Here is a 14,743-nt window from a genome sequence, read left to right on the forward strand (position 1 = left end):
CTAGAGCCGCACCCACAGCATATGGAGGTTCCCAGGCCAGGGGTCCAATCGGAGCTGTAGCCGCCAGCCTATGCCACAGCCACAGCAATGCCATATCCGAGCCATGTCTGTGACGCACACCACAGCTCCTGGCAACAGCGGATTCTTAACCCACTGAGCGAGGCCAGGGATCGAACCTGCAACCTCATGGTCCCTAGTCAGATTCGTCAACCACTGAGGCACGATGGGAACTCCCTTAAACTTCTTAATTAAATACCAACTTTTAAAATATTTAAGTTTTCTTTAAATAGGCAAAAAACAGAAATCCTACAAAAGGCTCACAGAATTACAAACAATTGTGGCAGAAATGGGCATTTAAATTTTTTTTTTTTTTTTTTTTTTTTTTTGTCCTTTTAGGACCACACCATGGCATATGGAGGCTCCCAGGCTAGGGATTGGATTGGAGCTGTAGCCACCAGCCTACACCACAGCCACAGCAACGTGGGATCCAAGCCACATCTGTGACCTACACCACCGCTTACGGCAACACCAGATCCTTAACCCACTGAGCAAGGCCAGGGATCAAACCCGCAACCTCATGGTTCTTAGTCGGATTTGTTAACCACTGAGCCATGACAGGAACTCCCATTTTAAATTTTCAATAAAAACAGAACCCTAAGTTCTGTCTTTTTATGTACAAAGATGATGTCTAACTATATCAGTGGTGAAACAGAATAGTCTGCTGATGATCCCGGGAGATCACTCTGGGTCGCCTGGCCAATGGACCCGCTGTGACCAACAACCTCCCTATTTCTTCCACATTCCCCTTCCATGGCACAGGTGGCTTCTTCTCTCCAAGTAGGAGGGGTTGCAACTTCCCAGGGACACTCAGGGAGTCCAGATACAGCCAGCTGGCTCTCTCAGATAATTCCTGACAATTGACATCTAAACAGTCTGATACCAAGTAGTCTGTGTGAACCCAACTGACAAGGATGTTTACAACTTTGGTCTTGAAGACGAGAGAGCACAGGAGAGCAGATGTTCCTTCACTGGAATGCTCACTTATGACAGGTCCAACAGAGCACACTGTCCCCAGTGCGTCCCCTGTGCCCTCTCTTACACACTCTTGGCTTGTAAATTTCCTAGTTAAGCCTGACTCTTTGCCTGTGATGTTATGGATTTGCCTGAGCTCTGTTGCATGACAATCCATACTCTAAGTTGCTGTCCAGGTGTGAATATTCCTTGTGCCTTCCATGGTCTCACCATTGTGATCTGAGGATCAGCAGTGTATAGAGTGAGACAGCAATCTTCTTAATTAGAAGCAGGCAAGTAAAACCATGATCTCTTTTCCAGTGGACAGTCTTTTAGGCGCTTACAAAGCACTGTTAGGATTTGGAATGAGACTTAAGAAATCTATCATTTTCATTTCTCTGTTCTTATTTTTGACACAATTGGTTTAACAGATTTGTAAAATTTATCCTGACATTTTCTGCCCCACATGTTTATGGAAACGCTGAACACCCCTTTTCCAGTGGATTTCTGTGATGGAGGTACTAAGACTGAGGTCAGCAGAAAGAAAGGAAGTCCTCCACTGTGACATCCACTTTTACTCTTCCACACTTCAAAATTAATGAATCATGGAAGAGTAAAATTAATAATAGGCCTCATCACATATAAAAGAAAAAAGTCTAATGATTTCACAATTCCTCATGGTACATTTGTAAAAACAAAATCTTTTGTCTATGACCTACCAGTTAATGACTAAAAGATGATGAGAGAACAGCTCTTTAAGGTTAAATTATGGAAATCCCTACTGTACCAACATGCAAAAATCATTATTCTCTTGAATGTGATTAAGATATTGTTTGTGGAGTTCCTGTCGTAGCTCAGCGGTTAATGAACCTGACAAATATCCATGAGGACAAAGGTTCGATCCCTGGCCTTGCCCAGTAGGTTAAGTATCTGGCATTGCCGTGAGCTGTGGAGTAGCTCGCAGATGCGGCTTGGATCTGGCATTGCTGTGGTTGTGGCATAGGCCATTGGCTCCTATTTGACCCCTAGTCCGGGAACCTCCATATGCCGTAGGTGCTGCCCTAAAAAAAAAAAAGATATTGTGTCGGTGTGAGGGTTTGAGTGCTCAACTTACTTTTTGTCATGCTATGTGACTAAATTCCATAAGTTGCTGCTAATAATCTTCTTAACATGTAAAATTAGACAAAATCTTTACAAGTTATTTTTTTTACTGTCTAAAACCCATCATACTATAAGTCTAATGAATCACTTTTTCAGAACAAAAAATTAGATTTTCAGACAAAGTAATTATGGAAAATCCCAAAATAGTTCTAAAGTTGAATAAAGATAATCTTGTACATAAATAAAAAAAGATTATGCCATTGATATATAAACTAAAACCTATGTATTTTAGTAATAATTTTAAGAAGTAACAGCTATCTATTTGTATATGTCAAGGCAATGGTTTTATTTATTGACATTACTTGAGTTACAAATTGAACCATACTGTTTTATAAGTTGCTTTTTCACTTATTATATCTTGGACATCTTTCCATCGCTTTCTTTTAAAACACTGTGTAATATCCCAATACATGAATATCATTATGCTAACCTATTCCATATGTATAAATACTTGCATTGTTTTCAATCTTTTACTGTTATGAACAATGCTACAATAAATATCCTGTTCACGTATCTTTTTCCCCTTGAATGATTATTTTTTTATAATGATTTTTCTTTTTTTCCATTATAGCTGGTTTACAGTGTTCTGTCAATTTTCTACTGTACAGCATGGTGACCCAGTTATACATACATATATACATTCTTTTTTCTCACATTATCATGCTCCATCATAAGTGACTAGACATGGTTTCCAGTGCTACATAGCAGGATCTCATTGCTTATCCATTGCAAAAGCAATAGTCTGCATCTATTAACCCCAAACTCCCAATCCATCCCACTCTCTCCCCCTCCCCCTTGGCAGCCACAAGTCTATTCTCCAAGTCCATGATTTTCTTTTCTGTGGGAAGGTTCATTTGTGCCATATATTAGATTCCAGATATAAGTGATATCATATGGTATTGTCTTTCTCTTTCTGACTTACTTCACTCAGGATGAGAGTCTCTAGTTTCATCTATGTTGCTGCAAATGGCATTATTCTGTTCTTCTTTATGGCTGAGTAGTATTCCACTGCATATATATACCACATCTTCCTAATCCTATCATGTGTCATGGACATTTGAGTTGTTTCTATGTCTTGGTTATTGTGAATAGTGCTGCAGTGAACATAAATGGGTGCATGTGTCTTTTTCAAGGAAAGTCCGGATATATGCCTAAGAGTGGGGTTGCTGGGTCATACAATAGTTCTATGTATAGTTTTCTAAGGTACCTCCATACTGTTCTCCATAGTGGTTGTACCAGGTTACATTCCCACCAACTGTACAGAAGGGTTCCCTTTTCTCCACACCCCCTCCAGCATTTGTTATTTGTGGATTAATGATGGCCATTCTGACTGGTGCGAGGTGGTATCTCATGGTAGCTCTGATTTGCATTTCTCTAATAATCAGGGATGTTGAGCATTTTTTCATGTGCTTGTTGGCCATCTATATATCTTTCTCGGAAAAATGTCTATTCAGGTCTTTTGCCCATTTTTCAATTGGGTTGTTGGCTTTTTTGCTGTTGGGTTGTATAAGTTGTTTGTGTATTTTAGAGATTAAGCCCTTGTCATATGCATCATTTGAAACTATTTTCTCCCATTCTGTAAGTTGTCTTTTTGTTTTCATTTTGGTTTCCTTTGCTGTGCAAAATCTTGTCAGTTTGATTAGATGATTATTTGTATACCATTAATTGCTAGAGGTAAAATTGCTGAGTCAAACAGTATGAATGTTTAGACTGTAACTAAATTGACATGCAGTCCCTCCAAAAAGTTGAACCACCATATGTTCATGTATAAACACTGTATCAGGTTAGGGTACTGATTTTAAGGCTTTTGACGTCTAGGAAATCCTCAAAATCCTTTGAAAGAAATCCTTGGAGTTCCCAGCATGGCTCAGCGGAAATGAATCTGACTAGTATCCATGAGGATGCAGGTTTGATCCCTGGCTTTGCTCAGCAGGTTAAGGGTCTGGAGTTGCTGTAAGCTGTGGTGTAGGCCAGTGGCTACAGCTCCAATTTGACCCCTAGCCTGGGGCAGGTGTGGCCCCAAAAAGACAAAAAAAAAAAGGAGGGGGGGAGAGAAAGAAAGAAATTCTTTTCAGAAAAGAATGTAAATCAGAAAATGGGCTTTGTTTTGGCGGAAGCTAATACAGCGGTGGGAGGCCTGTAATTCTGCTTACCTTGGCTTCTGTGGCAATTCCACATGGCTTCCTGGAACACAAAACAATACAATACAGACAATTCTTTCTTTGTCCTCAAATATTATTTGGCTGAAAGTAGGACTAATGTGACACAAGACATAAAAATTATTATAAAATTCCTAATTGCACCTCAATTTCAGACACAATCTTCAGTAATTTTGTCCCAGCACTTTATATGTGTTTTTTGGGGGGGTTTCTTTTTCTTTACAATGAACAGCTGATTGTGGCTAAATTCTGGTCCCTTTAAATAATTTCCATCTTTGTCTAAATTGTACTAAGTGTATGAAACCTAAATTTCCTCTCAGTGGGATCAGCACTTCTCTATTTTGATACTCCTCATTTTAATAAAAACAAGGAAATATTCAAAGATTTGATTTTCAGTATTCAAATATTTGAATAAAATATTCAAACAATTACATAATCAAACTCATCAACAAAAGTAGTGACTGCCAAAACTGGACGCAAATTCTTGGCTGTATCACCATATATTTCAAAATATTAATTCATTAACTGATATAGAAAAACTTCAACTGAGGAAAGGTGGATTGGGGTATGAGTGTGTAATACAGAGAAGGGCAGGTGGTAAAGATCTGAAGAGTACTCTATACATCATTGCCATCAGTCACTCTATTCAGTGGTTTAGAAGCCTATTTGCAATTTTTTCTTAGTTTTATCAGACTTTAACAAGCTTATTGTTTCCAGGAAAGCAATGAAAGAAAAGTGCTCCAGGTAAAGAATACACAAATGTCAGGGGTGTAGCAGCCAATTTGCATTTTTTTCTTAGCAGTTTTTATCAGACATTAACAAGCCTATTGTTTCCAGGAAAACAATGAAAGAAAAGTACAGCAGGTGAAGAATACACAAATGTCTACCTGAGCTAGGGAGTCACTCCAGATTTAAGTTTCTATGAGATTCTTCTTAACGAAGACCTCTGCTTCCCCTGATTTTCCAGGAGAATGCTAGCCCCTCACCCCCACACCCTTTTCTCTCTCCTCTCTTCTTTCTCTCTTCTACACATTTTAACTTTTATTCTGATTTTTGTCAAATTGAAATCCTCCAATGTTTATTTCAGGTTGCTTCACATAGGCATAATTAGGTTTAATTAGCCAACCAGGTAGTGTCCCTCTTTTCATCATTATATAAAGCTTCTTAAAAGCATCCAGAAATCCTGGCTCTTAGAGACAAGCCTGGAACACATTCAGTTCTCTAAAAGGAGCAGATCTTTAGGCCTCAATCAGATGCTTATTGTGAAGGAAGAAGAAACTCAGTAGAAAACACACAGAATACTACAATGATTTTATTCATTGATTCAACAAATGCATGAGTCCCTATGAAGGAAGCAATGTGCTAGTTGCTAAGGGAGTACAAAATGTTTACACCATGGTCACTGCTCCGAGTTTCTGATATCACTGGGGCAACTAGATTTACACACCAAAAAATGTATGTGATAATTTAAGTAGTTAATGAATACAATGTGAAATGTGTGATACAGATTATAGTTGCTATGGAAGATCCACTCTTTCATATTCTCAGTTCATTACCGCTCCCCCATAGTTTCACATGCTCTTGTATCTGCTCTAGACAACATGCCCAGCCACTTTAACTGCATCAGCATCTTAGAATCTTTGCCCACCTGATCTTTCATACATACTTTATCAATCCTCAATCCTGGGTAAACTTTGCTGTCTGCTTTCTCAGTTCACTCTCCCGGAGAGCTAAGCACAGCTGGAGAGAATTATATTATTTGCTCTACCTGGTTCTGTATATGCTGTCTCACAGGGGCTCTTCCCATTTTTCCTGCTCTCCTGAAGCTCCTGGTCCTAGAGGGTCCTTCATCTTAAGAGGGTGACCTGACCTCCTTCACTGCAGGAATCAAGGACATCTGGCTTGATTTCACCTTCCATCCTTCTCATCTGAAACCTTTTCTGATCCTTATTCTTCCTTTCCAAAAATAACTTCTCCACACTTTCCTAATGATCCTCTCCCCTCCAGCCTCCGCAATTTGACCTAGCCAGGATCCCCTCTCCTGTGGGATCTGCACACTCTCAAACTCTGTTGGCTACTGCTTCTCACCCTGCAGACATGTTTAACACTCTCCTAATCCCATACCTCCTGCATTAGTTATCTATCATTGTATAACAAAGTACTCTAAATTTAGCAGATTAAAACAACAAACACTTATTATCTCAGATTCTGTAGGTCAGGAATATAAGATCAGCTGCTTAGCTGGTGGCCATTCTGACCCTGGGACTCTCAGGAGGCTATAAATAGGGATATCGACCAGAGCTTGACTAGGGCTGCAGAATCCACTTCCAAGGTTGAGTTCCCCCACACCATACCAGTGGGCTTCCCTCAGAGCAAGTGCCCCCAGAAAGCAAGTCCCAATGCCTTTTACGACCTAATCTCAGAAATGCACATCATCATTTCTGCCTAATTCTGTTTGCTAGAATCAAGTCACCAAATCAAAGGAGCAGAATTAGTCTCCACTTCTTTTTTTTTAACTGAGGTATAGTTGATTTACAACTTGTATTTGTTTCAGGTGTATAGCAGTGATTCAGTTATACATATATATGTATATACGCATCTTTTTTCTATTATTTTCCATTATAGTTTATTACAATATATTGAATATAGTTCCCTGTACTATAGAGTAAACCCTTATATATTTTTTTTGTCTTTTTTATTTATTTATTTATTTATTTTTCGGTCTTTTTGCTATTTCTTTGGGCCGTTCCCGCGGCATATGGAGGTTCCCAGGCTAGGGGTCGAATCGGAGCTGCAGCCACCGGCCTACGCCAGAGCCACAGCAATGCGGGATCCAAGCCGCGTCTGCAACCTACACCACAGCTCACAGCAACGCTGGATCCTTAACCCACTGAGCAAGGGCAGGGACCGAACCCGCAACCTCATGGTTCCTAGTCAGATTCGTTAACCACTGCGCCATGACGGGAACTCCCTTATTTTTTTTAAAATCTATTTTAAATATGCTGGTGTTCATCTGTTAATCCTCAATTCTCAATTTATCCCTCCTGCCTCCTTTCCACTTTGGGAATCATAACTTTTCTTTTCTCTTTTTCTCTTTTTTCTTTTCTTTTCCCTTCCTTCCTTCCTTCCAGGGCCACACCTGTAGCATATGGAAGTTCCCAGGCTAAGGGGTCGAATCAGAGCTGCAGCTGCTGGCCTACACCACAGCAACACCAGACCTGAACCACATCCACAACCTATGCAATAGCTCACGGCAACACCAGATCTACTGAGTGAGGATCGAACCTGCATCCTCAGAGAGACAACATCGGGTCCTTAACCTGCTGAGCCACAATGGTAACTCCTGTTGTATCTTTTTGTTTATTTATTTATTTTTAATATATATTTTTATTTTCCCACTGTACAGCAAGGGGGTCAGGTTATCCTTACATGTATACATTAAAATTACATTTTTCCCCCACCCTTTCTTCTGTTGCAACATGAGTATCTAGACATAGTTCTCAATGCTATTCAGCGGGATCTCCTTGTAAATCTATTCTAGGTTGTGTCTGATAAGCCCAAGCTCCCGATCCCTCCCACTCCCTCCTCCTCCCATCAGGCAGCCACAAGTCTCTTCTCCAAGTCCATGTGTTATATCTTTTTGAATTAAAATTTTCATCTTTTCTATTTATTTATTTATTTAATTTTTTTTTTCTTTTTTTTGGATGCCCTGTGGCATATGATCTGAGCTCCATCTGAGACCTAAGCTTCAGCTGTAGCAATGCTGGATCCTTAACCCATTGTGTCAGGCCAGGGATTGAACCTGTGCCTCAGCACTCTCAAGGTGCCATGAATCCCATTGCACCACAGTGGGAACTCCCATCTTTTTGAGATATATGCCCAGGAGTGGGATTGCTGGATCACATGGCAACTCTACTTTTAGTTTTTAAGGAAACTCCATACTGTTTCCCACAATGGCTGCACCAATTTACATCCACACCAACAGTGTAGAAGGGTTCCCTTTTCTCCACATCCTCTCCAGCATTTATTATTTGTAGACTTTTTGATGACAGCCATTTCAATCAGTGCAAGGTGATACCTTATGGTAGTATTGATTTGCATTATTCTAGTAGCGATATTGAACATCTCTTCACATGCTTTTTGGCCCTTAGTATGTATTCTTTGGAGAAATTTGTATTTAGGTATTCTGTCCTATTTTTTTTTTTTTTTTTTTTGCCACACCAACAGCATGCAGAAGTTCCCGTATCAGGGATTGAAACTCTGCCATGGCAGCGGCCCAAGCCATTGCAGTGACAACGCTGAATCCTTAAACTGCTGTGTCACAGAACTCCATCTGCCCATTGTTTGATTGGACCAATTTTGTTGTTGTTGTTATTGAGTTGTACGAGCTGTGAGTATATTTTGGAAATTAAGCCCTTGTTGGTCATATCATTTGCAAATATTTTCTCCTATTCTGTAGGGTGTCTTTTGTTTTGTTTATGGTTTCCTTTGTTGTACAAAAGTTTATAAGATTGATTAGGTTCCCCCCTTCCAAGAAAAAGGGAGTTCCTGTTATGCATGGCCCAGCAGGTTAAGAACCTGACTAGTATCCATGAGGATTTGGTTGGATCCCTGGCCTCGCTCAGTGGATTAAGGATTCGGCATTGCTGCAAGCTGCGGCACAGATTGCAGATGTGGCTCATATATGGCACCAGGGCTGTGGTGTAGGCCAGCAGCTGCAGCTCCGATTTGACCCCTAGCCTGGCAACTTCCATATGCTATGGGTACAGCCTTAAAAAGATTAAAAAAAAAAAAAAGATGGATTAAGTCTTATTTATTTTGCTTTTATTTCTATTGCCTTGGGAGTCTCCACCTCTTAAAGAAATGAATTTTTTAAAATTTGCATACATGTTTTAAAGGTACCATATCTCTCAAACCATTTTTCAAGCCTGCTAGTTCTTCAAGCTACTTTTCTGTTCTTATTCTGTTCAGAGCCACTCTTCTTAAAACAGTGGTCTATTCCCTCCCTTAATTTCTCAGTACCCAACATTCAACTGCTGTTGACGGTCTAGATTATTACTGCCTAAGTGAACACTACTATTGAGCATAACATCTAAATTAGTATGGCATCCAAGGCTCTACAAAAACTAGCCACAGCATATGTTTTCTTTTTTTTTTTTTTTTGTCTTTTTTGGCTATTTCTTGGGCCGCTCCCACGGCATATGGAGATTCCCAGGCTAGGGGTCTAATCGGAGCCCTAGCCACCAGCCTACACCAGAGCCACGGCAACGCAGGATCCAAGCCGAGTCTGCAACCTACACCACAGCTCACGGCAACGCCAGATCTTTAACCCACTGAGCAAGGGCAGGGATGGAACCCGCAACCTCATGGTTCCTAGTCAGATTCGTTAACCACTACGCCACGACAGGAACTCCTATGTTTTCATTTTATCTCCCCGTTTCCTTTGTACTTCAGCCAGCTGGACTGCTCATCATTCCCCCAACGTGCCCTCCGCTTTCCCACTCTGTGAACTTTGCTCAGATGGTTTCCCTCACCAGGAAGACCTGCTTCGTACTTTCTCATTGATCAAGACCCAGCTCAAAAGCCATTTCATCCAAGATTTCCTGCTCTTCCCAATCAGAAACATTCTCTTTTTCTTTTGCACAACAGAGCACATTGTCAACTTTACTGCAGTCATCTCATCTTATACCACATTTGTGTTGTATACATCTTTGCTTCCTTTAAGAACCCCAACAATACCTTACTCATACTATAAGTCCTTAATCTTTTTGAATGGATACATTTATCTAAATGATTAAAATTTAATTTTACTCTCATCAAAAGGAAATTAAAGTCCTTATAATCGCCAACTTGATTAGACTAATATATTGAGCTAAGGGAATTTGCTGAATGGCCTCTGCTAAAGAAAAAAAACCAGTCTTCCATTATTTGAACAATTTTAATGAAATGACTCAAATTAAATCACGACTATTCTCCAAAAAGATTTGTTTCTAAGATATGTTTGCATATAGTAGTTTTACAATTCCTGGTCAATGTGAAATTTCCATGGAAACAGATCACACAAACTGGAGAAGAAAGAATTGAATTGTGTTTGAGTTGCATTTTGTCATCTCCATGGAGCTATTTGTGCTAAATATTTGAGTGCACAGGAAAGTATAATTTAAAACCACCTAAGAAAAGACGTAATATTTAATGTTTTTAAATAACAATACCTGCTATGAGTTTTAAAGATTTTTATTAATATGTGGAGATAATATAAAGTTTGAATATTTACTATCAAATAAAATACCCTTTGCCTCTTTGCTAGTGTATAAAATGGAAAGAAATTAAATGCTCAGCATGGAAAGGGTGATGTTGCTGTTTTTGGCTTCTAGATAAAACGATTTCTTTCTCTCTCTCTTTCTTTCTGCTTTTTAGAGCCGCATCCGTGGCATATGGAAGTTTCCTGACTAGGGGTCAAACTGGAGCTACAGCTGCCAGCCACAGCCACAGCAACACGGTATCCAAACCACGTTTGAGACCTGAACCATAGTTCACAGCAACATGGGATTCTTAACCCACTGAGTGAGGTCAGGGATGTAACCTGCATCCTCATGGATACCAAAACGGGAACTCCCTAAAAAGATTTCTTCTGGATATCATTCAGCTGTTTGTACAAAAGGCCTTCTAGCCTAGATTCATGGTCTATTAATGAGCCATCTAATAATTTTGATTTTAAATATGACTAATCAAATTGGGAGAGTTTGTTTAAAACATGTAGAAATTCAAAGATGAAAATATTTGTTACTCAAAGTTCTGTAAACCTTTCTGATTTATTATTTGTTTATTTATTGGGCTGTGTCCATGGCATATGGAAGTTCCTGGGTCAGGGACCGAACCTGTGCCACAGCAGTGACCCAAGCCACTGCAATGACACACGGGATCCTCAACACGCTGTACCACAAGAGAACTCCAAAATCTTTCTGATTTATGATTTGAGAAATGTATTCTTTTCCTAAGCACTGTAAAAACTTGCCCTTACTTAAAATAACTAGAAAGATTATCTTAACTTGATGATTATCTTTTTCTAATCTGACTTTGTAATATTAATGTATCTTTGTAAGTCAAAATTTTTAGACATCTTTTCAAACAACTCAAAATGTTCAAGAGGTATGAAAAGTACCTTAGGATTTTCTTTAAATTCTCATGTACTCTGCATCCATTGTTGACTTTTGCTTTTACATTTCAATAAATGTAGTCAGAACAAATAGAACAAAAAAAAGGAAAAGAATTACAAAAGCTGTGCATTGTGTTCACTGAAAATTTGCACATAGGCTATTAATATAAAGAGATTACATCACGCTTGCGTTACTTGTTCCACAATCATAACAACTGTTGGCTTTTAATATTAATGAAAGAAGGCATTGGTAAAGGCAATTTAAATGTATTAGTAACATACATAGCCTGTTCTCTACAGACCAACTCTCTACACAAAAATTCATCTAGCAGAAAAGGACATCTTTTACTCTGCCAAGGGCAAAAACTGTTAAAAAATAAGAAGTAAAACAAAAAAAACAGGAGTTCCTGTCGTGGCTCAGTGGTTAACAAATCTGACTAGGAACCACGAGGTTGCTGGTTCGATCCCTGGCCTCACTCAGTGGGTTAAGGATCCGGCGTTGCCATGAGCTCTGGTGTAGGTCGCAGACGTGGCTCAGATTCTGTGTTGCTGTGGCCCTGGCGTAGACCGGCGGCTACAGCTCCAATTAGACCCCTAGCCTGGGAACCTCCATATTCCACAGGTACGGCCCTAGAAAAGACCAAAAACAAAAACAGCAAAAAGCTGCCAATGGAGTATCACTTCCATTTGGGTGATTTTAATTATTTTCTGATAGTGATGCTCCAGTGGAAATTTGGATGAGGCCTCTACTTAATTGGGCAGAACAAAGCTGCGTGATAACAACCCCCTAGACAGCTATGCTGCTTGCTCAGTCACTTTCTCCAGTTGGAGGGGCTGCTTCCTAAAGCTATGCTTCTGTTTCCTCACAGATTTTTGTAGGGCTGCCTATACCTTCAACTAAATTACAGCCAGCCTATGCTTAAAGAAGTAAGATACAGGCTTTGTCCCACTTGTAAGAATCAGCTTTCTTTTTTGGGGGCAGCTGTGGCTATGGCTGAAGTAAATGATTACACTTTGACCCTTTCACGTGGTGTGTGACTTTGATGGACAGAGGGCCAAACACCCAAGAGAAAGTAAGCCTAAAATCCAAGATGTGGTGACAGAGGCAAAAAAGGTTGAAAAACCCAAAATACTCAGGTCTGGAAAGTGATACTTAGATTAAATTTAATGAAAATTTACACACCATAGATAATCTATTTTTTCCCTTTAGATTCATTCTCCAGCCTACTTAATGCTCAGAGAAGCTGACCTATGTGGACTGCATCACTGAGTCTCCTTGCCTTCTGGCTTCCACTTGGTTCAACCAATATAGAAGAGGGCTGAAACTGGTAGGAAATTTGTAAGAGAGAGAAGGAGGGATATTTGTTTTCCTGGCTCCCTCCCTACCACACAGCTTTAGGTTGGCGGTTTCCCTCTACCAAAACTACCACTCCTGTCAAGTCATCCTCACATCATTGTTCTCCCTCAGGAGCTTAGAAACCATTCCCGTCCCTTATTCCTTCAAGTTTAAGGGTGAAAAAGCTCTGTGCCGTTACTAGCACTGGGGTCTACAGCATCCCTCATTTTTTCTAAAATCTGCCCTCATTAAATTATCCAGTTTGTGGTGCCATCTGTTTCCTGGATGCTGGCTGATACAGATGGTATTGATTTTCAACAAGAAATCTCAGAAACATAATTCGACATTGCAACTAGACTACGCAATAACATTGATACTATGGAGGTATTTCCTTGTTCATGGCATATTTTATACCTAAAACCTTCCTAACCCCTCAAACCAATTCTGGAGGTGCACTGTTTACTCCCTCTGCATTAGTGAGAGGGATGTAGAGTAGTCTTTCCTTCCATCCTGTGGATAAACAGATGCTAGACTATTAAGAACAATGAGTCTAACTCTCCTTCAAGTTGTGGCCAATCAGTCTGACTAAGCTTCAGTCCTGGTTACTGGTTTTAAAATTTGGCTCCCTGCTATGACTGGAGCCTGATCTTGAACCCCAGAGCTGTAAATCTTGCCAATATTTTCCCCGGAGATTTTTTTCCATGTCTTTCTGTAGCTTGTTACTTCCTATGTCACCAAGATGGATTTCCTTGTCACTATATCTCTGGTCTGCTCTTAAACCTGAAAACTCTCTGTCTCAAAATCTCCTCTATTATACTACCCCTGACCCTCAGATTGGAATCATATTCACTGATTCTTCTGCGATTTTCTATTTGGCCTGCTAGCCCCTCCTTGAAGGTTATGACTATAGGATAATTTATTCCCCAGCTCCCATGTCTCCTACAGGGGTGACTGGCATTGGGATTCTGCAATACTTCATGACCAAGGTGACATCACTCATAATCGATGTAAACAGAATACATTGTTTAAAAGAAAGAGTCAGAAAGCAAGAATCAGTAAGTGTGCTTTCAGTAAAATATAATGCATTCTAAACAACCAATACAAGCATTGTTCAGTTTACTTATGAAATGGCATGTTTTGGGATTTAAGAGCCTGAAAATCAATATTGTGAAAAAGGGAGTGATAATAATTCTTGGATTCCAGAATAAAGATTCTGCCAAGAAATAATCTTAAATGTCTAAAAAAAAGGAGAAAGATTAAAATTATGGTATTAATAACTACTTTGTTGGGCATGCCATAAATCAGGTATTTTACATAGATCATTTAATTTAACTCTAACACTCCTGAACACTTGGCATTTTACTATGACTGAGCTGAGAAAGGTTACTTGCCTCCAGTCAAACTGCTAGTATTTGGGGAACTAGAATTTGAATTCAGGCTTGTTTGAAAAGCTTATATTCTTCTTGATATATTATGCCACTATAGCAATATGATAAAATATTGGGCAGCCCTTAAAATAATATGATGAATCTATCAATTTAGAAGAAAGTATATATGAAAAATATAAATGCAATATAATATAAAAATAAATATTCAGGGAATTCTTTTGTGGCAGAGTGGGTTAAAGGATATGGTGTTGTCACTGCAGCAGCTGGGATTGCTGCTGTGGTGCTGGTTCTGTCGCTGGCCTGGGAACTTACACGTGCCGAGGGTGCAGCCAAAAATAAATAAATAAAAATTCAATGATCCTAAAGTCATTTATAAAATGGAACTGAGAGAAGTTAAAATAGTTGGTATTTTATTTACTTATTTATTTTTAAAATAGTTGCTATTTTAGAGCAATCAGACAATGTATTGATAAATTTATACATAAATATTTCACTTTTTTGGAGCTATTACAATTTTCTTTTTTTTTTTTTT

General features: G+C 39.3%; 1 protein-coding gene and 1 long non-coding RNA gene across 51 annotated transcripts in view; one reads left to right on the forward strand and one right to left on the reverse strand.

Annotated features, from left to right (window-relative positions):
• LOC146404771 (uncharacterized) overlaps positions 1-14,743 on the forward strand; it is a 1,009,186-nt gene that overhangs the window by 304,657 nt on the left and 689,786 nt on the right. The window lies entirely within an intron of this gene.
• Positions 1-14,743, reverse strand: part of LOC106509807 (uncharacterized) — a 50,645-nt gene that overhangs the window by 14,378 nt on the left and 21,524 nt on the right. For 33 of the 50 annotated variants that reach the window (XR_014841861.1, XR_014841832.1, XR_014841856.1 and 30 more), the window contains one exon: positions 4,326-4,356. The exons of 10 other annotated variants lie outside the window; for them this stretch is intronic. Coding sequence is in view for 6 of the 40 variants with exons in the window: in XM_085019155.1 (XP_084875281.1) it covers positions 4,326-4,356 (31 nt within the window). In the remaining 34 variants the exon portion in view is untranslated. Of the gene's footprint in view, positions 1-4,040; positions 4,175-4,325; positions 4,357-11,493; positions 11,546-14,743 lie in introns of those variants that run through there. 7 more of the 50 variants (XR_014841835.1, XR_014841831.1, XR_014841855.1 and 4 more) reach the window with 3 other exon arrangements.

This window comes from Sus scrofa, chromosome 3, assembly GCF_054392235.1.
Source record: "Sus scrofa isolate SSC_HxYL_T2T_F1_AM1 chromosome 3, Sscrofa_HxYL_maternal_Yorkshire_Landrace_v2.0, whole genome shotgun sequence".
Lineage (NCBI taxonomy): Eukaryota > Metazoa > Chordata > Mammalia > Artiodactyla > Suidae > Sus > Sus scrofa.